The following is a 23,075-nucleotide window of genomic DNA, read 5'->3' as shown; positions in this document are numbered from 1 at the left end:
CCCATCTCCCCTTTTTCCCTTTGGGGCTGGGGGCGGCCGTGACCCTGCTGGAGCCCGGGGGCACCTCCAGCCCCCCGGGGGCTCCCTGCGCCTCCTCTGCCGCGGCTCCGGCTTCGATTTTGGGAACTTTGGGATGGGCTGGATGCGCCAGAGACCCGGGCAGGAGCTGGAATACGTCGCAGGGATCACCGACAATGCTGGTTGGACCGGGTACGCGGATTCGGTCAAGGGCCGTTTCACGATCTCCAGGGACAACAGGCAGAGCTCGGTGACGCTGGCCATGAGCAGCCTCAAGGACGAGGATTCCGCCGTCTATTTCTGCGCCAAATCTGGTCGTACTAGTGGAGGTTGTTGTGCTGCTGCTGCTGCTCAAGCTGTTGATGTTTTTTGGCCCCGTCCCTGTCCCCGTGTCCCAGCCCCTTCCCCACACCCCAAGCCCTCACCCCATTCCTGTCCCCGTGTCCCGGCTCTGAACGGGCTCTGCCCCAAATTCTCAGCTCCTGGCACCAAACCTCAGGTCGGGCCCACTTGGGGCAATTGCGGCTCCTGAGCTGGACCGGCCTGTGCTGACCCTGCCCTTGAGCCATGGAACGTTCCAGGCGAATCCACCCTCGGACCCATCTGCCTCTCTCAGCGTGGAGCCCTCGGTCCAGGTCAATTCGAGCAATTTAATTTCCCAGCAATTTCATGTGGTTTTTTTGGGGCATAAAAAAGGGTTTTTCCTCCAGAGCCTCAAGGGAGGATTCCAGCCCCAAACCCAGGGAGCGGCCCCCGGCCATCCCGGCCGGTGAGGAGGAAGGGCAGCGCCAGGTGGGAGGAGGAGGAGGAGGAGGAGGAGGAGATGCCTCGATTTTGGGGCTCCCCCCAGTTCCTCCCTGGCAGCTGCCGGGGCGCGGCCGGGACAGGAAAGGAAACAGAAAGTTCCTGGTTTGGGTCGTTTTTAGCGTCGGTGTTTGACAGAGCGGAGCTCAGCTCCCGGGCGCCTCAGCAGAGCCGCAGCTGCACAAAAAGCTTTGGGCCCAAAGGGCCCCGGGCTGAGCCCCACTGCGAGCTGGGAGGGAGGGGAAGGGCCAGAGTGGGGAGAAATGGGCAAAACTGGGGGAAAATTGGAAATCGGGGAACTGATGGCGATGTTTGGGGGAAAAACGGCTGAGATTTGAGAAACGGGGCTGGGAATTGAGGGAAGGATCAGAGGATTCTGGGATTCTTGGGAACAGAGAGGAGAGGGCCTGGGGCCAGATCCACCATCAACACCATAACCAGGAGCAGCAGGATAAACACAAACACTGCTGAAACATTTGGTGCAGAAATAGGAGCCGGAATCCTCGTCCTTGAGGCTGCTCATGGTCAGCGTCACCGAGCTCTGCCCGTTGTCCCTGGAGATCGTGAACCGGCCCGTGACTGATTCTCCATAGCGGGTGGTGCCAGCAGTGTTGATCTGTGCTACGAACTCCAGCCCCTGCCCGGGCCTCTGGCGCATCCAGCCCAGCCCAAAATTGCCAAAATCGAAGCCGGAGCCGCGGCAGAGGAGGCGCAGGGAGCCCCCGGGGGGCTGGAGGTGCCCCCGGGCTCCAGCAGGGTCACGGCCGCCCCCAGCCCCAAACCTTCGCTGCTTCTGCCCCAAATTCCCTTGGTCTGGCCCCAAATATCCAACAGAGGTTTCCTGTGTGGAAAATTTCCTTAAACCCTGCAATGAGCCCCGATCCAGCCATTGATTAATTGGACACCTCCTCCTGACTTTGGCACGGCCTCATCCCCATCTCCCCTTTTTCCCTTTGGGGCTGGGGGAGCGGCCGTGACCCTGCTGGAGCCCGGGGGCACCTCCAGCCCCCCGGGGGCTCCCTGCGCCTCCTCTGCCGCGGCTCCGGGTTCAGTTTTGGCAATTTTGCCATGCAATGGATCCGCCAGAGGCCCGGGCAGGGGCTGGATTTCGTCGCAGGGATTGACTATGATGGCGAAACCAGATACGCGCCCTCGGTCAAGGGCCGGTTCAGGATCTCCAGGGACAACGGGCAGAGCTCGGTGACGCTGACCATGAGCAGCCTCAAGGACGAGGATTCCGCCGTCTATTTCTGTGCCAAATCTGCTGGTGCTGGTGGTGTTGCTCTTGCTGATGCTATTGACCATGCCGGACGTGGCACCACCGCTGACTGAGCCCCTCTTGTCCCCAAATCTCAGAGCCATCCCGCAAATCTCAGCTCTTCACCCTTGGTCCCAAATCTCCCCCATTTCCCCCCATGGGCAGCCCTGACCCCAAACCCTCGCCTGGTTCTGCCCCAGAACTCAACCATTGCCCCCAAACCTTCACCCCTGGCCTCCAGTTCAGGCCTCATCCCCATCAGGGCTGGGGGAGATTTGGGTGAAATGGGCAAAATTGGGAGTAAACTCCAGAGTTGGGGCAGCAGGGGCAGAGTTTGGGGGAAAATGGGGAAGATTTGAGGAGAAGGGCTGGGATTTGGGGAAGGATCTCCGGGCATTGCAGACATTTGGCGACCACCACGGGGGCGGTGCCGCTGCCGGCGACGTCAATAAAAACAAAATCAGCGCCCCGATATTTGTGACGCCTGGCGCAGAAATAGGAGCCGGAATCCTCGTCCTTGAGGTCGTTCATGGTCAGCGTCACCGAGCTCTGCCCGTTGTCCCTGGAGATCCTGAACCGGCCCTTGACCGAGGGCGCGTATTCGGTGTAACCACCACCGCTGCTGATACTGGCGACGTATTCCAGCCCCTGCCCGGGTCTCTGTCGATACCAGCCCATCCCAAAATTGCCAAAATCGAACCCGGAGCCGCGGCAGAGGAGGCGCAGGGAGCCCCCGGGGGGCTGGAGGTGCCCCCGGGCTCCAGCAGGGTCACGGCCGCCCGCAGCCCCAAAGGGAAAAAGGGGAGATGGGGATGAGGCCGTGCCAAAGTCAGGAGGAGGCGTCCAATTAATCAATGGCTGGATCGGGGCTCATTGCAGGGTTTAAGGAAATTTTCCACGCAGGAAACCTCTGTTGGATATTTGGGGCCAGACCAAGGGAATTTGGGGCAGACGCAGCGAAGGTTTGGGGCTGGGGGAGCGGCCGTGACCCTGCTGGAGCCCGGGGGCACCTCCAGCCCCCCGGGGGCTCCCTGCGCCTCCTCTGCCGCGGCTCCGGGTTCAGTTTTGGCAGTTTCACCATGCACTGGGTCCGACAGAGACGCGGGCAGGGCCTGGAATTCGTCGCAGAGATCAACAGCGGTGGTGGTTATGCCGAATACGCGCCCTCGGTGCAGGGCCGGTTCAGGATCTCCAGGGACAACGGGCAGAGCTCGGTGACGCTGACCATGAGCAGCCTCAAGGACGAGGATTCCGGCTCCTATTTCTGCGCCAGATCTGTTCCTGGGTACTATAATTATGGTGCTGGTTATATCCGGGCGCTGGCCCTGGGTCCCCGCCTGTCCCCATTGCCCAGGTCCTTCCCTCCAACCCCTGGCCCCATTGTTGACCCCCACCGACCCAAATCTGGCCCTTTTTGGCCCCAAATCTCGACCATTCGCACCCAGGTTTGGGGACCTTGGTTGAGCCTTGGAGCCAGGAGCTGAGGTTTGGTGCCAGGAGCTGCGAATTTGGGGCAGAGCCCGTTCAGAGCGGGGACACGGGGACAGGAACGGGGTCAGGGCTTGGGGTGTGGGGAAGGGTCTGGGACATGGGGACAGTGACGGGGCCGAGAACACCATCACCAACATCAGCAGCAGCATCAGCCCAACCACCAGTAGCACGTTTGGCGCAGAAATAGACGGCGGAATCCTCGTCCCTGAGGCTGCTCATGGTCAGCGTCACCGAGCTCTGCCCGTTGTCCCTGGAGATCCTGAACCGGCCCCGCACCGAGGGCGCGTAGTAGGTGCTGGAACCATCGCTCTTGATCCCTGCGACGTATTCCAGCCCCTGCCCGGGTCTCTGGCGGATCCAGAACATCGCAAATTGCCCAAAGTCGAAGCCGGAGCCTCGGCAGAGGAGGCGCAGGGAGCCCCCGGCCATGTGGGGGCTCCTCGGGGAGTTTGGGCTCCCGGGAATGCAGAGGGCTGAGTTTCGAGTCAGAACCGTTCCAAGCTTCTGCTGGAGGCGGGGCCGGATCAGCCCCATCCTCCTCCTGCTCCCGACCCTGCCAGGGCCGCGCCCGGAGCCGGGGCCTCATCCCCATCTCCCCTTTGTATCCACAGGGCTGCGGGCGGCCGTGACCCTGCTGGAGCCCGGGGGCACCTCCAGCCCCCCGGGGGCTCCCTGCGCCTCCTCTGCCGCGGCTCCGGGTTCAGTTTCGGGAGCTTTGCCATGTTCTGGGTCCGCCAGAGGCCCGGGCAGGGGCTGGAATACGTCGCAGGGATCAACAGCGGTGGTGGTTATGCCGAATACGCGCCCTCGGTGCAGGGCCGGTTCAGGATCTCCAGGGACAACGGGCAGAGCTCGGTGACGCTGACCATGAACAGCCTCAAGGTCGAGGATTCCGGCTCCTATTTCTGCGCCAAAGCTGCTGATGGTTATGGTGCTAATGGTGCTGCTGATATTGACGGCGCTGGCCATGAGCCCATTCCCAACCAGCATCACCATGAGCGCCGTCACCGTCGGTGTCCCTGGCGCAGGAACAGGAGCCAGAATCCTCCCCAGGGAGTTCCCCCATGCTCTGGATCCGCCAGAGACCCGGGCAGGCCCCGGCATTCTTTGCCTCAATCAGCAGCGCTGGCAGCCCCTGGTACACGAGCTCGGGGCAGGATCTGCAGGGACAACGGGCAGAGCTCGGTGACGCTGACCCTGAGCGGCCTCACGGACGAGGATTCCGGGTCCTGTTCCTGTGCCAGGGATACAGACGGTGACGGTGCTCATGGTGATGCTGGCTGGGAATGGGGTCATGGAGAGCGCCGTCCATATACCCAGCACCGTAAGCACCCCAACCAGCACCAGCACCAGCAGATTTGGCGCAGAAATAGGAGCCGGAATCCTCGACCTTGAGGCTGCTCATGGTCAGCGTCACCGAGCTCTGCCCGTTGTCCCTGGAGATCCTGAACCGGCCCTTGACCGAGGGCGCGTATTCGGCATAACCACCACCGCTGTTGATCCCTGCGACGTATTCCAGCCCCTGCCCGGGCCTCTGGCGGACCCAGTACATGTCAAAGTTCCCAAAATCGAACCCGGAGCCTCGGCAGAGGAGGCGCAGGGAGCCCCCGGGGGGCTGGAGGTGCCCCCGGGCTCCAGCAGGGTCACGGCCGCTCCCACAGCCCCAAAGGGAAAAAGGGGAGATGGGGGTGAGGCCGTGCCAAAGTCAGGAGGAGGCGTCCAATTAATCAATGGCTGGATCGGGGCTCATTGCAGGGTTTGAGGAAATTTTCCACACAGGAAACCTCTGTTGGATATTTGGGGCCAGACCAAGGGAATTTGGGGCAGAAGCAGCGAAGGTTTGGGGCTGGGGGAGTGGCCGTGACCCTGCTGGAGCCCGGGGGCACCTCCAGCCCCCCGGGGGCTCCCTGCGCCTCCTCTGCCGCGGCTCCGGGTTCGATTTTGGCAAATTTGGGATGGGCTGGTATCGACAGAGGCCCAGGCAGGGGCTGGAATTCGTCGCAAGAATCAACAACGATGGTTCCGGCACCGACTACGCGCCCTCGGTGCAGGGCCGGTTCAGGATCTCCAGGGACAACGGGCAGAGCTCGGTGACGCTGACCATGAGCAGCCTCAAGGACGAGGATTCCGCCGTCTATTTCTGCGCCAAATCTACCAATACTGGTAGCCCTGCTGCTGCTGCTTATGTTGACCATGCTGGTGGTGGCACCACCTCTGTCTGAGCCCCTCTTGTCCCCAAATCTCAGCCCTTGACCCCATTCTTGACCCTTTGCCCCAGGTCTCCCCCATTTCCACCAATGGTGACCAAAGACCCCAAACCCCGACTGGTTCTGCCCCAAACCCAACCGGTTTGGCCCCAAAACTCGCCCGACTCTGCCCCAAATCCCCACTTGGGCCTCCCAGCCGCAGCCGCTGACCCAAACCTCCCCCGCTGTGCCCAGATCGGGGCCCTTTGGGCGCTTTTGGGGCGCGAGGCTGAGATTTGGGGCCAAGAGCTGAGATTTGGGGCCGGAGCCAGGGGAGCGTTTGGGGCCCATGGGGCAGCGCTGGTGCAAAGGGGGCAGGGCTGGGACCAAGGCCCGGGGTGAAGGTTTGGGGCCAATGGTTGAGTTTGGGGCCGGAGCAGGCGGGGGTTTGGGGTCAGCGCAGGCCATGGGGGAAATGGGGACAAAGGGTCCAGATCTGGGTCAATGGGTGAGGATTGGGGGAAGGGTCTGGGGTTTGGGGGCAGGTGGGGACACTGAGATGGGGATGGGGTCAAAATCAGCAGCAGCAGCACCACCCCAACCAGCACCAGCAGTTTTGGCGCAGAAATAGACGGCGGAATCCTCGTCCTTGAGGCTGCTCATGGTCAGCGTCACCGAGCTCTGCCCGTTGTCCCTGGAGATCCTGAACCGGCCCTTGACCGAGGGCGCGTAGTAGGTGCTGCCACTGGGGCTGATCTCTGCAACGTATTCCAGCCCCTGCCCGGGCCTCTGGCCCATCCAGCCCATGTTGAAACTCCCAAAACTGAACCCGGAGCCGCGGCAGAGGAGGCGCAGGGAGCCCCCGGGGGGCTGGAGGTGCCCCCGGGCTCCAGCAGGGTCACGGCCGCCCGCAGCCCCAAAGGGAAAAAGGGGAGATGGGGATGAGGCCGTGCCAAAGTCAGGAGGAGGCGTCCAATTAATCAATGGCTGGATCGGGGCTCATTGCAGGGTTTAAGGAAATTTTCCACGCAGGAAACCTCTGTTGGATATTTGGGGCCAGACCAAGGGAATTTGGGGCAGACGCAGCGAAGGTTTGGGGCTGGGGGAGCGGCCGTGACCCTGCTGGAGCCCGGGGGCACCTCCAGCCCCCCGGGGGCTCCCTGCGCCTCCTCTGCCGCGGCTCCGGGTTCAGTTTTGGCAGTTTCACCATGCACTGGGTCCGACAGAGACGCGGGCAGGGCCTGGAATTCGTCGCAGAGATCAACAGCGGTGGTGGTTATGCCGAATACGCGCCCTCGGTGCAGGGCCGGTTCAGGATCTCCAGGGACAACGGGCAGAGCTCGGTGACGCTGACCATGAGCAGCCTCAAGGACGAGGATTCCGGCTCCTATTTCTGCGCCAGATCTGTTCCTGGGTACTATAATTATGGTGCTGGTTATATCCGGGCGCTGGCCCTGGGTCCCCGCCTGTCCCCATTGCCCAGGTCCTTCCCTCCAACCCCTGGCCCCATTGTTGACCCCCACCGACCCAAATCTGGCCCTTTTTGGCCCCAAATCTCGACCATTCGCACCCAGGTTTGGGGACCTTGGTTGAGCCTTGGAGCCAGGAGCTGAGGTTTGGTGCCAGGAGCTGCGAATTTGGGGCAGAGCCCGTTCAGAGCGGGGACACGGGGACAGGAACGGGGTCAGGGCTTGGGGTGTGGGGAAGGGTCTGGGACATGGGGACAGTGACGGGGCCGAGAACACCATCACCAACATCAGCAGCAGCATCAGCCCAACCACCAGTAGCACGTTTGGCGCAGAAATAGACGGCGGAATCCTCGTCCCTGAGGCTGCTCATGGTCAGCGTCACCGAGCTCTGCCCGTTGTCCCTGGAGATCCTGAACCGGCCCCGCACCGAGGGCGCGTAGTAGGTGCTGGAACCATCGCTCTTGATCCCTGCGACGTATTCCAGCCCCTGCCCGGGTCTCTGGCGGATCCAGAACATCGCAAATTGCCCAAAGTCGAAGCCGGAGCCTCGGCAGAGGAGGCGCAGGGAGCCCCCGGCCATGTGGGGGCTCCTCGGGGAGTTTGGGCTCCCGGGAATGCAGAGGGCTGAGTTTCGAGTCAGAACCGTTCCAAGCTTCTGCTGGAGGCGGGGCCGGATCAGCCCCATCCTCCTCCTGCTCCCGACCCTGCCAGGGCCGCGCCCGGAGCCGGGGCCTCATCCCCATCTCCCCTTTGTATCCACAGGGCTGCGGGCGGCCGTGACCCTGCTGGAGCCCGGGGGCACCTCCAGCCCCCCGGGGGCTCCCTGCGCCTCCTCTGCCGCGGCTCCGGGTTCAGTTTCGGGAGCTTTGCCATGTTCTGGGTCCGCCAGAGGCCCGGGCAGGGGCTGGAATACGTCGCAGGGATCAACAGCGGTGGTGGTTATGCCGAATACGCGCCCTCGGTGCAGGGCCGGTTCAGGATCTCCAGGGACAACGGGCAGAGCTCGGTGACGCTGACCATGAACAGCCTCAAGGTCGAGGATTCCGGCTCCTATTTCTGCGCCAAAGCTGCTGATGGTTATGGTGCTAATGGTGCTGCTGATATTGACGGCGCTGGCCATGAGCCCATTCCCAACCAGCATCACCATGAGCGCCGTCACCGTCGGTGTCCCTGGCGCAGGAACAGGAGCCAGAATCCTCCCCAGGGAGTTCCCCCATGCTCTGGATCCGCCAGAGACCCGGGCAGGCCCCGGCATTCTTTGCCTCAATCAGCAGCGCTGGCAGCCCCTGGTACACGAGCTCGGGGCAGGATCTGCAGGGACAACGGGCAGAGCTCGGTGACGCTGACCCTGAGCGGCCTCACGGACGAGGATTCCGGGTCCTGTTCCTGTGCCAGGGATACAGACGGTGACGGTGCTCATGGTGATGCTGGCTGGGAATGGGGTCATGGAGAGCGCCGTCCATATACCCAGCACCGTAAGCACCCCAACCAGCACCAGCACCAGCAGATTTGGCGCAGAAATAGGAGCCGGAATCCTCGACCTTGAGGCTGCTCATGGTCAGCGTCACCGAGCTCTGCCCGTTGTCCCTGGAGATCCTGAACCGGCCCTTGACCGAGGGCGCGTATTCGGCATAACCACCACCGCTGTTGATCCCTGCGACGTATTCCAGCCCCTGCCCGGGCCTCTGGCGGACCCAGTACATGTCAAAGTTCCCAAAATCGAACCCGGAGCCTCGGCAGAGGAGGCGCAGGGAGCCCCCGGGGGGCTGGAGGTGCCCCCGGGCTCCAGCAGGGTCACGGCCGCTCCCACAGCCCCAAAGGGAAAAAGGGGAGATGGGGGTGAGGCCGTGCCAAAGTCAGGAGGAGGCGTCCAATTAATCAATGGCTGGATCGGGGCTCATTGCAGGGTTTGAGGAAATTTTCCACACAGGAAACCTCTGTTGGATATTTGGGGCCAGACCAAGGGAATTTGGGGCAGAAGCAGCGAAGGTTTGGGGCTGGGGGAGTGGCCGTGACCCTGCTGGAGCCCGGGGGCACCTCCAGCCCCCCGGGGGCTCCCTGCGCCTCCTCTGCCGCGGCTCCGGGTTCGATTTTGGCAAATTTGGGATGGGCTGGTATCGACAGAGGCCCAGGCAGGGGCTGGAATTCGTCGCAAGAATCAACAACGATGGTTCCGGCACCGACTACGCGCCCTCGGTGCAGGGCCGGTTCAGGATCTCCAGGGACAACGGGCAGAGCTCGGTGACGCTGACCATGAGCAGCCTCAAGGACGAGGATTCCGCCGTCTATTTCTGCGCCAAATCTACCAATACTGGTAGCCCTGCTGCTGCTGCTTATGTTGACCATGCTGGTGGTGGCACCACCTCTGTCTGAGCCCCTCTTGTCCCCAAATCTCAGCCCTTGACCCCATTCTTGACCCTTTGCCCCAGGTCTCCCCCATTTCCACCAATGGTGACCAAAGACCCCAAACCCCGACTGGTTCTGCCCCAAACCCAACCGGTTTGGCCCCAAAACTCGCCCGACTCTGCCCCAAATCCCCACTTGGGCCTCCCAGCCGCAGCCGCTGACCCAAACCTCCCCCGCTGTGCCCAGATCGGGGCCCTTTGGGCGCTTTTGGGGCGCGAGGCTGAGATTTGGGGCCAAGAGCTGAGATTTGGGGCCGGAGCCAGGGGAGCGTTTGGGGCCCATGGGGCAGCGCTGGTGCAAAGGGGGCAGGGCTGGGACCAAGGCCCGGGGTGAAGGTTTGGGGCCAATGGTTGAGTTTGGGGCCGGAGCAGGCGGGGGTTTGGGGTCAGCGCAGGCCATGGGGGAAATGGGGACAAAGGGTCCAGATCTGGGTCAATGGGTGAGGATTGGGGGAAGGGTCTGGGGTTTGGGGGCAGGTGGGGACACTGAGATGGGGATGGGGTCAAAATCAGCAGCAGCAGCACCACCCCAACCAGCACCAGCAGTTTTGGCGCAGAAATAGACGGCGGAATCCTCGTCCTTGAGGCTGCTCATGGTCAGCGTCACCGAGCTCTGCCCGTTGTCCCTGGAGATCCTGAACCGGCCCTTGACCGAGGGCGCGTAGTAGGTGCTGCCACTGGGGCTGATCTCTGCAACGTATTCCAGCCCCTGCCCGGGCCTCTGGCCCATCCAGCCCATGTTGAAACTCCCAAAACTGAACCCGGAGCCGCGGCAGAGGAGGCGCAGGGAGCCCCCGGGGGGCTGGAGGTGCCCCCGGGCTCCAGCAGGGTCACGGCCGCCCGCAGCCCCAAAGGGAAAAAGGGGAGATGGGGATGAGAAACCTGATTGGTCGAGAGCCTCCAAGTGGGCGTGGCCTGCAGGGAGAAGGGACAGGACCCAGGTGGGAGGAGGAGGAGGATGAACTCCAAGGGTCCCAGTTTGGGGCCCAGGGTCAGGGTTTGGGTCCAGGGCTGAGCTTTGGCCTCATCCCCATCTCCCCTTTTTCCCTTTGGGGCTGCGGGCGGCCGTGACCCTGCTGGAGCCCGGGGGCACCTCCAGCCCCCCGGGGGCTCCCTGCGCCTCCTCTGCCGCGGCTCCGGGTTCGATTTTGGGAAATTTGGGATGGGCTGGATCCGCCAGAGACCCAGGCAGGGGCTGGAGTGGCTCGCAGGGATCAGCAGCAGTGGTGGCGACACCAGATACGCGCCGTCGGTCAAGGGCCGGTTCAGGATCTCCAGGGACAACGGGCAGAGCTCGGTGACGCTGACCATGAGCAGCCTCAAGGACGAGGATTCCGCCGTCTATTTCTGCGCCAAAAACGCTTATGATGGTTGGGGTTGGGAGGCTCATGCTGCTGGTTCTAACTTTGACCCCATGCCCATCGCTCTGTCCCCACCTCTCCCATTGCCCAGGTCCTTCCCTCCAACCCCTGGCCCCATTGTTGACCCCCACCGACCCGAATCTGGCCCTTTTTGGCCCCAAATCTCGACCATTTGCGCCCAGGTTTGGGGACCTTGGTTGAGCCTTGGAGGCCAGAGCTGAGGTTTGGTGCCAGGAGCTGAGATTTGGGGCAGAACCAGCTGAGTTTGGGACCAATGGTCACAAGCGAACCCCGCTGAGATCCTGGGCCCAAAGGGCAGAGTTTTGGGGATGAACCTTTGAGATTTGGGTCAAATGCCCAAACCTGCAAAGAACTGTGAGAGGCGAGGAAATGATCCAGGGGACTGAGGGAAAACGGTCAAGATTCAGTTTTAGGAGTAGAGAATTGAGGGTAGAATGTGGGAATTTTGGGGTGTCAGTGGAGGCAACATCTGGGGTGGGTCCACCACCGGCATTGTCAATAAGGTTAGCACCAAAACCACCATAACCACCATAACCACCATAACCACCATAACCACCATAAGCACCATAACCACCATAAGCATCAGCAGCTTTGGCGCAGAAATAGACGGCGGAATCCTCGTCCTTGAGGCTGCTCATGGTCAGCGTCACCGAGCTCTGCCCGTTGTCCCTGGAGATCGTGAACCGGCCCTTGACCGAGGGCGCGTACCAGGTGCTGGAACCACTGGGGCTGCTGATCTCTGCAACGTATTCCAGCCCCTGCCCGGGTCTCTGGCGCATCCAGCCCATGTTGAAACTGCCAAAACTGAACCCGGAGCCGCGGCAGAGGAGGCGCAGGGAGCCCCCGGGGGGCTGGAGGTGCCCCCGGGCTCCAGCAGGGTCACGGCCGCCCGCAGCCCCAAAGGGAAAAAGGGGAGATGGGGATGAGGCCGTGCCAAAGTCAGGGGGAGGCGTCCAATTAATCAATGGCTGGATCGGGGCTCATTGCAGGGTTTAAGGAAATTTTCCACACAGGAAACCTCTGTTGGATATTTGGGGCCAGACCAAGGGAATTTGGGGCAGAAGCAGCGAAGGTTTGGGGCTGGGGGAGCGGCCGTGACCCTGCTGGAGCCCGGGGGCACCTCCAGCCCCCCGGGGGCTCCCTGCGCCTCCTCTGCCGAGCATCCGGGTTCGATTTCGGGAGTTTTGGAATGCTCTGGATCCGCCAGAGGCCCGGGCAGGCGCTGGAATATGTTGCCAGTATCAGCAGCAATGGTGGCAGCACCGCATACACGGCGTCGTTCCAGGGCCGGTTCACGATCTCCAGGGACAACGGGCAGAGCTCGGTGACGCTGACCATGAGCAGCCTCAAGGACGAGGATTCCGGCTCCTATTTCTGCACCAAATGTTTCAGCAGTGGTTGTGTTTATCCTGCTGCTGCTGGTTATGGTGTTGATGGTGGATCTGGCCCCAGGCCCTCTCCTCTCTGTTCCCAAGAATCCCCGAATCCTCTGATCCTTCCCTCAATTCCTAGCCCTGTTTCTCAAATCTTCACGTTTTTCCCCCAAACATCGCCATCACTTCCCCGATTTCCAATTCCACGATGGCGGCGGAGCCATAACCACAGGCATCATGATCATCTCCGTCAGCCCCAGCAGCTTTGGCACAGAAATAGGAGCCGGAATCCTCGTCCCTGAGGCTGCTCATGGTCAGCGTCACCGAGCTCTGCCCGTTGTCCCTGGAGATCCTGAACCGGCCCTGCACCGAGGGCGCGTAGTTGGTGTAGCCCCCACTGCTGTGGATCCCTGCGAGCCACTCCAGCCCCTGCCCGGGCCTCTGGCGGATCCATTGCATGGAGTGAGCCCCGAAATCGAACCCGGATGCGCGGCACAGCAACGCCAGGGAGCCCCCGGGGGGCTGGAGGTGCCCCCGGGCTCCAGCAGGGTCACGGCCGCCCGCAGCCCCAAAGGGAAAAAGGGGAGATGGGCACGGCCAAAGCTCAGCCCTGGACCCAAACCCTGACCCTGGGCCCCAAACTGGGACCCTTGGAGTTCATCCTCCCCCTCCTAGGTGGGTCTCAGTCCGTTTCCTTGCTGGCCACGCCCACTTTGAGGCTCTCGACCAATCAGGTTTCTTGTGCCCATCTCCCCTTTTTCCCTTTGCGGGTCCAGGCGGCCGTGACCCTGCTGGAGCCCGGGGGCACCTCCAGCCCCCCGGGGGCTCCCTGCGCCTCCTCTGCCGCGGCTCCGGGTTCGATTTCGGGAAATTCTACATGGGCTGGATGCGCCAGAGGCCCGGGCAGGGGCTGGAATACGTCGCACAGATCAGCAGCGGTGGCAGCACCAGCTACGCGCCCTCGGTCAAGGGCCGGTTCAGGATCTCCAGGGACAACGGGCAGAGCTCGGTGACGCTGACCATGAGCAGCCTCAAGGACGAGGATTCCGCCGTCTATTTCTGTGCCAAAGATGCTGGTGCTGGTGCTGGTGCTTTTGCTGCCTTTATTGCCCACGCTGGTGGTGGCGCCGCCCCTGTCTGAGCCCCTCGTGTCCCCACTCCCCAGACCCTTCCCCCAAATCTCAGCCCTTGACCCCATTCTTGGCCCTTTGCCCCAGGTCTCCCCCATTTCCACCAATGGTGACCAAAGACCCCAAACCCCGACTGGTTCTGCCCCAAACCCAAGCGCTTTGGCCCCAAAACTCGCCCGACTCTGCCCCAAATCCCCACTTGGGGCCCCAAACCTCAGCCCTTGGCCATTGATCCTCCCCCAGACTCTGCACCAAAGCTCAGCGCTGGGCCCGGGGCTGGGGACACGAATTCAGTCACCAAGAGCGGGGGCGAGGGCTGGGATTTGGGGACATTTGGGGACACAGCGATGGGTGCTTGGCTAAATGCCCCACAACCAGCCCAGCACCGTCAATACAACCAGCATGAGCAGCACCACAATTATCAGCATCTTTGGCACAGAAATAGACGGCGGAATCCTCGTCCTTGAGGCTGTTCATGGTCAGCGTCACCGAGCTCTGCCTGTTGTCCCTGGAGATCCTGAACCGGCCCTGCACCGAGGGCGCGTAGTAGGTGCTGCCACTGGGGCTGCTGATCTCTGCGACGTATTGCAGCCCCTGCCCGGGCCTCTGGCGCATCCAGCCCATCCCAAATTTGCCAAAATCGAACCCGGAGCCGCGGCAGAGGAGGCGCAGGGAGCCCCCGGGGGGCTGGAGGTGCCCCCGGGCTCCAGCAGGGTCACGGCCGCTCCCCCAGCCCCAAACTTTCGCTGCTTCTGCCCCAAATTCCCTTGGTCTGGCCCCAAATCTCCAACAGAGGTTTCCTGCATGGAAAATTTCCTTAAACCCTGCAATGAGCCCCGATCCAGCCATTGATTAATTGGACACCTCCTCCTGACTTTGGCACGGCCTCATCCCCATCTCCCCTTTTTCCCTTTGGGGCTGGGGGCGGCCGTGACCCTGCTGGAGCCCGGGGGCACCTCCAGCCCCCCGGGGGCTCCCTGCGCCTCCTCTGCCGCGGCTCCGGCTTCGATTTTGGGAACTTTGGGATGGGCTGGATGCGCCAGAGACCCGGGCAGGAGCTGGAATACGTCGCAGGGATCACCGACAATGCTGGTTGGACCGGGTACGCGGATTCGGTCAAGGGCCGTTTCACGATCTCCAGGGACAACAGGCAGAGCTCGGTGACGCTGGCCATGAGCAGCCTCAAGGACGAGGATTCCGCCGTCTATTTCTGCGCCAAATCTGGTCGTACTAGTGGAGGTTGTTGTGCTGCTGCTGCTGCTCAAGCTGTTGATGTTTTTTGGCCCCGTCCCTGTCCCCGTGTCCCAGCCCCTTCCCCACACCCCAAGCCCTCACCCCATTCCTGTCCCCGTGTCCCGGCTCTGAACGGGCTCTGCCCCAAATTCTCAGCTCCTGGCACCAAACCTCAGGTCGGGCCCACTTGGGGCAATTGCGGCTCCTGAGCTGGACCGGCCTGTGCTGACCCTGCCCTTGAGCCATGGAACGTTCCAGGCGAATCCACCCTCGGACCCATCTGCCTCTCTCAGCGTGGAGCCCTCGGTCCAGGTCAATTCGAGCAATTTAATTTCCCAGCAATTTCATGTGGTTTTTTTGGGGCATAAAAAAGGGTTTTTCCTCCAGAGCCCCAAGGGAGGATTCCAGCCCCAAACCCAGGGAGCGGCCCCCGGCCATCCCGGCCGGTGAGGAGGAAGGGCAGCCCCAGGTGGGAGGAGGAGGAGGAGGAGGAGGAGGAGATGCCTCGATTTTGGGGCTCCCCCCAGTTCCTCCCTGGCAGCTGCCGGGGCGCGGCCGGGACAGGAAAGGAAACAGAAAGTTCCTGGTTTGGGTGGTTTTTAGCGTCGGTGTTTGACAGAGCGGAGCTCAGCTCCCGGGCGCCTCAGCAGAGCCGCAGCTGCACAAAAAGCTTTGGGCCCAAAGGGCCCCGGGCTGAGCCCCACGGCGAGCTGGGAGGGAGGGGAAGGGCCAGAGTGGGGAGAAATGGGCAAAACTGGGGGAAAATTGGAAATCGGGGAACTGATGGCGATGTTTGGGGGAAAAACGGCTGAGATTTGAGAAACGGGGCTGGGAATTGAGGGAAGGATCAGAGGATTTGGGGATTCTTGGGAACAGAGAGGAGAGGGCCTGGGGCCAGATCCACCATCAACACCATAACCAGGAGCAGCAGGATAAACACAAACACTGCTGAAACATTTGGTGCAGAAATAGGAGCCGGAATCCTCGTCCTTGAGGCTGCTCATGGTCAGCGTCACCGAGCTCTGCCCGTTGTCCCTGGAGATCCTGAACCGGCCCGTGACTGATTCTCCATAGTGGGTGGTGCCAGCAGTGTTGATCTGTGCTACGAACTCCAGCCCCTGCCCGGGCCTCTGTCGATACCAGCCCATCCCAAAGTTCCCGAAATCGAACCCGGAGCCTCGGCAGAGGAGGCGCAGGGAGCCCCCGGGGGGCTGGAGGTGCCCCCGGGCTCCAGCAGGGTCACGGCCGCCCGCAGCCCCAAAGGGAAAAAGGGGAGATGGGGATGAGGCCAAAGCTCAGCCCTGGAGCCAAACCCTGACCCTGGGCCCCAAACTGGGACCCTTGGAGTTCATCCTCTTCCTCCTCCCAGGTGGGTCCCCGTCCGTTTCCTTGCTGGCCACGCCCACTTTGAGGCCCCGGACCAATCAGGTTTCTCGTGCCCATCTCCCCTTTTTCCCTTTGGGGCTGGGGGAGCGGCCGTGACCCTGCTGGAGCCCGGGGGCACCTCCAGCCCCCCGGGGGCTCCCTGCGCCTCCTCTGCCGCGGCTCCGGGTTCGATTTCAGCCGTTTTGATCTGCACTGGGTCCGCCAGAGGCCCGGGCAGGGGCTGGAATGGGTGGCAGCCATCGACAGCCACGGCGGCTCCTACCAGCCGCCCTCGCTGCGGGGCCGGGTCAGCATCTCCAGGGACAACGGGCAGAGCTCCATGGCCCTGAGCATGAACAGCCTCAAGGACGAGGATTCCGGCTCCTATTTCTGCGCCAAAGAGTCCAGTGCTGACATTGCTGCTGGGGCCCTGGAATCTATTGACCCTGGCCCCATGCCCGGGTCCCCGCCTGTCCCCATTGCCCAGGTCCTTCCCTCCAACCCCTGGCCCCATTGTTGACCCCCACCGACCCAAATCTGGCCCATTTTTGGCCCCAAATCTCGACCATTCGCACCCAGGTTTGGGGACCTTGGTTGAGCCTTGGAGCCAGGAGCTGAGGTTTGGTGCCAGGAGCTGAGATTTGGGGCAGAACCAGCTCAGTTTGGGACCAATGGTCACAAGCGAACCCCGCTGAGATCCTGGGCCCAAAGGGCAGAGTTTTGGGGATGAACCTTTGAGATTTGGGTCAAATGCCCAAACCTGCAAAGAACTGTGAGAGGCGAGGAAATGATCCAGGGGATTGAGGGAAAACGGTCAAGATTCAGTTTTAGGAGTAGAGAATTGAGGGTAGAATGTGGGAATTTTGGGGTGTCAGTGGAGGCAACATCTGGGGTGGGTCCACCACCGGCATTGTCAATAAGGTTTGCACCATAACCACATTAACCACCATAAGCACCATAAGCACCATAACCACCATAAGCACCATAAGCATCAGCAGCTTTGGCGCAGAAACAGACGGCGGAATCCTCGTCCCTGAGGCTGCTCATGGTCAGCGTCACCGAGCTCTGCCCGTTGTCCCTGGAGATCCTGAACCGGCCCTGCACCGAGGGCACGTAGTCGCTGTAAGCACCATCGTTGTTGATTCTCGCGACGTATTCCAGCCCCTGCCCGGGTCTCTGGCGGACCCAGAACATCGCAAATTGCCCAAAGTCGAACCCGGAGCCTCGGCAGAGGAGGCGCAGGGAGCCCCCCGGCCATGTGGGGGATCCTCGGGGAGTTTGGGCTCCCGGGAATGCAGAGGGCTGAGTTTCGAGTCAGAACCGTTCCAAGCTTCTGCTGGAGGCGGGGCCGGATCAGCCCCATCCTCCTCCTGCTCCCGACCCTGCCAGGGCCGCGCCCGGAGCCGGGGCCTCATCCCCATCTCCCCTTTTTCCCTTTGGGGCTGCGGGCGGCCGTGACCCTGCTGGAGCCCGGGGGCACCTCCAGCCCCCCGGGGGCTCCCTGCGCCTCCTCTGCCAAGCATCCGGGTTCACTCTGGCCAATCACGACATGTTCTGGATCCGCCAGAGGCCCGGGCAGGGGCTGCAGTTGGTTGCCCACATCTCCTACAACGGTGGCACCACCATCTACGCCCCATCGGTGCGGGGCCGGTTCACGATCTCCAGGGACAACGGGCAGAGCTCGGTGACGCTGACCATGAACGACCTCAAGGACGAGGATTCCGGCTCCTATTTCTGCGCCAGGCGTCACAAATATTGGGGCGCTGATTATGTTTTTATTGACGTCGCCGGCAGCGGCACCGCCCCCGTGGTGGTCGCCAAATGTCTGCAATGCCCGGAGATCCTTCCCCAAATCCCAGCCCTTCTCCTCAAATCTTCCCCATTTTCCCCCAAACTCTGCCCCTGCTGCCCCAACTCTGGAGTTTACCCCCAATTTTGCCCATTTCACCCAAATCTCCCCCAGCCCTGATGGGGATGAGGCCTGAACTGGAGGCCAGGGGTGAAGGTTTGGGGGCAATGGTTGAGTTCTGGGGCAGAACCAGGCGAGGGTTTGGGGTCAGGGCTGGCCATGGGGGGAAATGGGGGAGATTTGGGACCAAGGGTGAAGAGCTGAGATTTGCGGGATGGCTCTGAGATTTGGGGACAAGAGGGGCTCAGTCAGCGGTGGTGCCACGTCCGGCATGGTCAATAGCATCAGCAAGAGCAGCACCACCAGCACCAGCAGATTTGGCGCAGAAATAGACGGCGGAATCCTCGTCCTTGAGGCTGCTCATGGTCAGCGTCACCGAGCTCTGCCCGTTGTCCCTGGAGATCGTGAACCGGCCCTTGACCGAGGGCGCGTATCTGGTGGTGCCACCATCGCTGCTGATCCCTGAGATGTATTCCAGCCCCTGCCCGGGCCTCTGGCGCATCCAGCCCATCCCAAATTTGCCAAAATGGAACCCGGAGCCGCGGCAGAGGAGGCGCAGGGAGCCCCCGGGGGGCTGGAGGTGCCCCCGGGCTCCAGCAGGGTCACGGCCGCTCCCCCAGCCCCAAACCTTCGCTGCTTCTGCCCCAAATTCCCTTGGTCTGGCCCCAAATATCCAACAGAGGTTTCCTGTGTGGAAAATTTCCTTAAACCCTGCAATGAGCCCCGATCCAGCCATTGATTAATTGGACACCTCCTCCTGACTTTGGCACGGCCTCACCCCCATCTCCCCTTTTTCCCTTTGGGGCTGGGGGAGCGGCCGTGACCCTGCTGGAGCCCGGGGGCACCTCCAGCCCCCCGGGGGCTCCCTGCGCCTCCTCTGCCGTGGCTCCGGCTTCGATTTTGGCAATTTTGGGATGGGCTGGATGCGCCAGAGGCCCGGGCAGGGGCTGGAATACGTCGCGAGTATCAGCAGCGGTGGTGGTTACACCGAATACGCGCCCTCGGTCAAGGGCCGGTTCACGATCTCCAGGGACAACGGGCAGAGCTCGGTGACGCTGACCATGAGCAGCCTCAAGGACGAGGATTCCGGCTCCTATTTCTGCGCCAAAGCTGCTGGTGCTGGTTATTGGGTTGATGATGCTGCTGCTGCTTTAATTCTCCACGCTGGTGGTGGCGCCGCCCCTGTCTCAGCCCCTCGTCGCCCCACTCCCCAGACCCTTCCCCCAAATCTCAGCCCTTGACCCCATTCTTGGCCCTTTGCCCCAGGTCTCCCCCATTTCCACCAATGGTGACCAAAGACCCCAAACCCCGACTGGTTCTGCCCCAAACCCAAGCGCTTTGGCCCCAAAACTCGCCCGACTCTGCCCCAAATCCCCACTTGGGGCTCCCGGCCGCAGCCGCTGACCCAAACCTCCCCCGCTGTGCCCAGATCGGGGCCCTTTGGGCGCTTTTGGGGCGCGAGGCTGAGATTTGGGGCCAAGAGCTGAGTGTGGGGCCGGAGCCAGGAGAGGGTTTGGGGCCCATGGGGCAGCGTTGGTGCAAAGGGGGCCGGGCTGGGACCAAGGCTCGGGGTGAAGGTTTGGGGCCAATGGTTGAGTTTGGGGCTGGAGCAGGTGGGGGTTTGGGGTCAGCGCAGGCCATGGGGGAAATGGGGACAAAGGGTCCAGATCTGGGTCAATGGGTGAGGGTTGGGGAAAGGGTCTGAGGGCTGGGGACATTTGGGAACCCAACAACAAAGGCTGGGCTGAAACCACCGTCAATACCATAAACTTCATATTGATAACCAGCATAAGCAGATTTGGCGCAGAAATAGGAGCCGGAATCCTCGTCCTTGAGGCTGCTCATGGTCAGCGTCACCGAGCTCTGCCCGTTGTCCCTGGACATCCTGAACCGGCCCTTGACCGAGGGCACGTAGCTGGGGTTGCCACCATTGCTTTGGATCCCTGCGACGTATTCCAGCGCCTGCCCGGGCCTCTGGCGGATCCAATACATTCCAAAATTGCCAAAACTGAACCCGGAGCCGCGGCAGAGGAGGCGCAGGGAGCCCCCGGGGGGCTGGAGGTGCCCCCGGGCTCCAGCAGGGTCACGGCCGCTCCCCCAGCCCCAAACCTTCGCTGCTTCTGCCCCAAATTCCCTTGGTCTGGCCCCAAATCTCCAACAGAGGTTTCCTGTATGGAAAATTTCCTTAAACCCTGCAATGAGCCCCGATCCAGCCATTGATTAATTGGACGCCTCCCCCTGACTTTGGCACGGCCTCATCCCCATCTCCCCTTTTTCCCTTTGGGGCTGCGGGCGGCCGTGACCCTGCTGGAGCCCGGGGGCACCTCCAGCCCCCCGGGGGCTCCCTGCGCCTCCTCTGCCGCGGCTCCGGGTTCACTTTCGGGAGCTTTGCCATGTTCTGGGTCCGCCAGAGGCCCGGGCAGGGGCTGGAATACGTCGCAGGGATCAACAGCGGTGGTGGTTACACCGAATACGCGCCCTCGGTGCAGGGCCGGTTCACGATCTCCAGGGACAACGGGCAGAGCTCGGTGACGCTGACCATGAGCAGCCTCAAGGACGAGGATTCCGGCTCCTATTTCTGCGCCAAATCTGCTGGTGCTGGTGGTGGTTGGGGTGCTTACGGTGCTGGATATATGGACGGCGCTCTCCATGAGCCCATTCCCAACCAGCATCACCATGAGCACCGTCACCGTCTGTATCCCTGGCACAGGAACAGGACCCGGAATCCTCGTCCTTGAGGCCGCTCAGGGTCAGCGTCACCGAGCTCTGCCCGTTGTCCCTGCAGATCCTGCCCCGAGCTCGTGTACCAGGGGCTGCCAGCGCTGCTGATTGAGGCAAAGAATGCCGGGGCCTGCCCAGGTCTCTGGCGGATCCAGAGCATGGGGGAACTCCCTGGGGAGGATTCCGGCTCCTGTTCCTGTGCCAGGGACACCGACGGTGATGGCGCTCATGGTGATGCTGGTTGGGAATGGGCTCATGGAGAGAGCCGTCAATATCAGCAGCACCATTAGCACCATAACCATCAGCAGCTTTGGCGCAGAAATAGACGGCGGAATCCTCGTCCTTGAGGCTGCTCATGGTCAGCGTCACCGAGCTCTGCCCGTTGTCCCTGGAGATCCTGAACCGGCCCTTGACCGAGGGCGCGTAGCTGGTGTAAGCACCATCGTTGTTGATACTGGCGACGTATTCCAGCCCCTGCCCGGGTCTCTGTCGATACCAGCCCATCCCAAATTTGCCAAAATCGAACCCGGAGCCGCGGCAGAGGAGGCGCAGGGAGCCCCCGGGGGGCTGGAGGTGCCCCCGGGCTCCAGCAGGGTCACGGCCGCCCGCAGCCCCAAAGGGAAAAAGGGGAGATGGGGATGAGGCCAAAGCTCAGCCCTGGACCCAAACCCTGACCCTGGGCCCCAAACTGGGACCCTTGGAGTTCATCCTCCCCCTCCTAGGTGGGTCCCAGTCCGTTTCCTTGCTGGCCACGCCCACTTGGAGGCTCTCGACCAATCAGGTTTCTTGTGCCCATCTCCCCTTTTTCCCTTTGCGGGTCCAGGCGGCCGTGACCCTGCTGGAGCCCGGGGGCACCTCCAGCCCCCCGGGGGCTCCCTGCGCCTCCTCTGCCGAGGCTCCGGGTTTGATTTTGGCAAATTTGGGATGGGCTGGATGCGCCAGAGGCCCGGGCAGGGGCTGGAATACATCGCGAGTATCAGCGACAGTGGTGGTTACACCGACTACACGCCCTCGGTGCAGGGCCGTTTCACGATCTCCAGGGACAACGGGCAGAGCTCGGTGACGCTGACCATGAGCAGCCTCAAGGACGAGGATTCCGCCGTCTATTTCTGCGCCAAAGATGCTCGTACTAGTGGAGGTTGTTGTGCTGCTGCTGCTGCTCAAGCTGTTGATGTTTTTTGGCCCCGTCCCTGTCCCCGTGTCCCAGCCCCTTCCCCACACCCCAAGCCCTCACCCCATTCCTGTCCCCGTGTCCCGGCTCTGAACGGGCTCTGCCCCAAATTCTCAGCTCCTGGCCCCAAATCTCAGGTCGGGGCCCACTTGGGGCAATTGCGGCTCCTGAGCTGGACCGGCCTGTGCTGACCCTGCCCTGCTCCCATGGAACGTTCCAGGCGAATCCACCCTCGGACCCATCTGCCTCTCTCAGTGTGGAGCCCTCGGTCCAGGTCAATTCGAGCAATTTAATTTCCCAACAATTTCATGTGGTTTTTTGGGGCATAAAAAAGGGTTTTTCCTCCAGAGCCTCAAGGGAGGATTCCAGCCCCAAACCCAGGGAGCGGCCCCCGGCCATCCCGGCCGGTGAGGAGGAAGGGCAGCCCCAGGTGGGAGGAGGAGGAGGAGGAGGATGAGGAGATGCCTCGATTTTGGGGCTCCCCCCAGTTCCTCCCTGGCAGCTGCCGGGGCGCGGCCGGGACAGGAAAGGAAACAGAAAGTTCCTGGTTTGGGTCGTTTTTAGCGTCGGTGTTTGACAGAGCGGAGCTCAGCTCCCGGGCGCCTCAGCAGAGCCGCAGCTGCACAAAAAGCTTTGGGCCCAAAGGGCCCCGGGCTGAGCCCCACGGCGAGCTGGGAGGGAGGGGAAGGGCCAGAGTGGGGAGAAATGGGCAAAACTGGGGGAAAATTGGAAATCGGGGAAGTGATGGCGATGTTTGGGGGAAAAACGGCTGAGATTTGAGAAACGGGGCTGGGAATTGAGGGAAGGATCAGAGGATTTGGGGATTCTTGGGAACAGAGAGGAGAGGGCCTGGGGCCAGATCCACCATCAACACCATAACCAGGAGCAGCAGGATAAACACAACCACTGCTGAAACATTTGGCGCAGAAATAGGAGCCGGAATCCTCGTCCTTGAGGCCGCTCATGGTCAGCGTCACCGAGCTCTGCCCGTTGTCCCTGGAGATCCTGAACCGGCCCGTGACTGATTCTCCATAGCGGGTGGTGCCAGCAGTGTTGATCTGTGCTACGAACTCCAGCCCCTGCCCGGGCCTCTGTCGATACCAGCCCATCCCAAAGTTCCCAAAATCGAACCCGGATGCTCGGCAGAGGAGGCGCAGGGA

At 62.2% G+C, this 23,075-nt stretch overlaps 8 pseudogenes and 7 gene segments (V, D, J or C); 9 read left to right on the top strand and 6 right to left on the bottom strand.

The window, feature by feature from the left end:
• Window positions 1-2,322: 2,322 nt before the first annotated feature.
• LOC136570763 (Ig heavy chain V region 6.96-like) lies at window positions 2,323-2,868 on the bottom strand (annotated as a pseudogene).
• Window positions 2,869-3,998: 1,130 nt separating this feature from the next.
• On the top strand, window positions 3,999-4,760 carry LOC136570762 (uncharacterized; annotated as a pseudogene).
• Window positions 4,761-4,778: 18 nt separating this feature from the next.
• On the bottom strand, window positions 4,779-5,227 carry LOC136570761 (Ig heavy chain V region 6.96-like; annotated as a pseudogene).
• A 26-nt stretch (window positions 5,228-5,253) lies between these two features.
• On the top strand, window positions 5,254-5,793 carry LOC136570760 (Ig heavy chain V region 6.96-like). The segment is given in 2 exon segments: window positions 5,254-5,259; window positions 5,464-5,793. Coding segments are annotated over 2 exon segments (336 nt in total).
• A 465-nt stretch (window positions 5,794-6,258) lies between these two features.
• LOC136570759 (Ig heavy chain V region 914-like) lies at window positions 6,259-6,674 on the bottom strand (the record flags this gene model as incomplete). The annotated part of the segment is given in 1 exon segment: window positions 6,259-6,674. A coding segment is annotated over 1 exon segment (416 nt), but the record flags the coding sequence as incomplete, so codon positions are not given.
• A 1,130-nt stretch (window positions 6,675-7,804) lies between these two features.
• Window positions 7,805-8,566, top strand: LOC136570758 (uncharacterized; annotated as a pseudogene).
• An 18-nt stretch (window positions 8,567-8,584) lies between these two features.
• Window positions 8,585-9,033, bottom strand: LOC136570757 (Ig heavy chain V region 6.96-like; annotated as a pseudogene).
• A 26-nt stretch (window positions 9,034-9,059) lies between these two features.
• Window positions 9,060-9,599, top strand: LOC136570756 (Ig heavy chain V region 6.96-like). The segment is given in 2 exon segments: window positions 9,060-9,065; window positions 9,270-9,599. Coding segments are annotated over 2 exon segments (336 nt in total).
• Window positions 9,600-11,341: 1,742 nt separating this feature from the next.
• On the bottom strand, window positions 11,342-12,351 carry LOC136570755 (Ig heavy chain V region X44-like). The segment is given in 3 exon segments: window positions 11,342-11,355; window positions 11,501-11,912; window positions 12,134-12,351. Coding segments are annotated over 3 exon segments (644 nt in total).
• A 622-nt stretch (window positions 12,352-12,973) lies between these two features.
• LOC136570754 (Ig heavy chain V region 914-like) lies at window positions 12,974-13,527 on the top strand (annotated as a pseudogene).
• Window positions 13,528-17,370: 3,843 nt separating this feature from the next.
• LOC136570753 (immunoglobulin heavy variable 3-48-like) lies at window positions 17,371-18,099 on the top strand. The segment is given in 2 exon segments: window positions 17,371-17,941; window positions 18,078-18,099. Coding segments are annotated over 2 exon segments (593 nt in total).
• A 450-nt stretch (window positions 18,100-18,549) lies between these two features.
• LOC136570752 (Ig heavy chain V region 6.96-like) lies at window positions 18,550-19,264 on the top strand (annotated as a pseudogene).
• A 1,042-nt stretch (window positions 19,265-20,306) lies between these two features.
• Window positions 20,307-20,761, top strand: LOC136570751 (Ig heavy chain V region 6.96-like; the record flags this gene model as incomplete). The annotated part of the segment is given in 1 exon segment: window positions 20,307-20,761. A coding segment is annotated over 1 exon segment (455 nt), but the record flags the coding sequence as incomplete, so codon positions are not given.
• Window positions 20,762-20,779: 18 nt separating this feature from the next.
• LOC136570750 (immunoglobulin heavy variable 3-21-like) lies at window positions 20,780-21,540 on the bottom strand. The segment is given in 3 exon segments: window positions 20,780-20,886; window positions 20,960-21,420; window positions 21,504-21,540. Coding segments are annotated over 3 exon segments (605 nt in total).
• Window positions 21,541-21,555: 15 nt separating this feature from the next.
• On the top strand, window positions 21,556-22,950 carry LOC136570749 (Ig heavy chain V region 6.96-like; annotated as a pseudogene).
• The last annotated feature ends 125 nt before the right edge of the window (window positions 22,951-23,075 follow it).

This window comes from Molothrus aeneus, unplaced genomic scaffold (assembly GCF_037042795.1).
Source record: "Molothrus aeneus isolate 106 unplaced genomic scaffold, BPBGC_Maene_1.0 scaffold_362, whole genome shotgun sequence".
Lineage (NCBI taxonomy): Eukaryota > Metazoa > Chordata > Aves > Passeriformes > Icteridae > Molothrus > Molothrus aeneus.
Note: the sequence above shows the minus strand (reverse complement) of the source record. Positions and strands in the feature narration are given on the sequence as shown.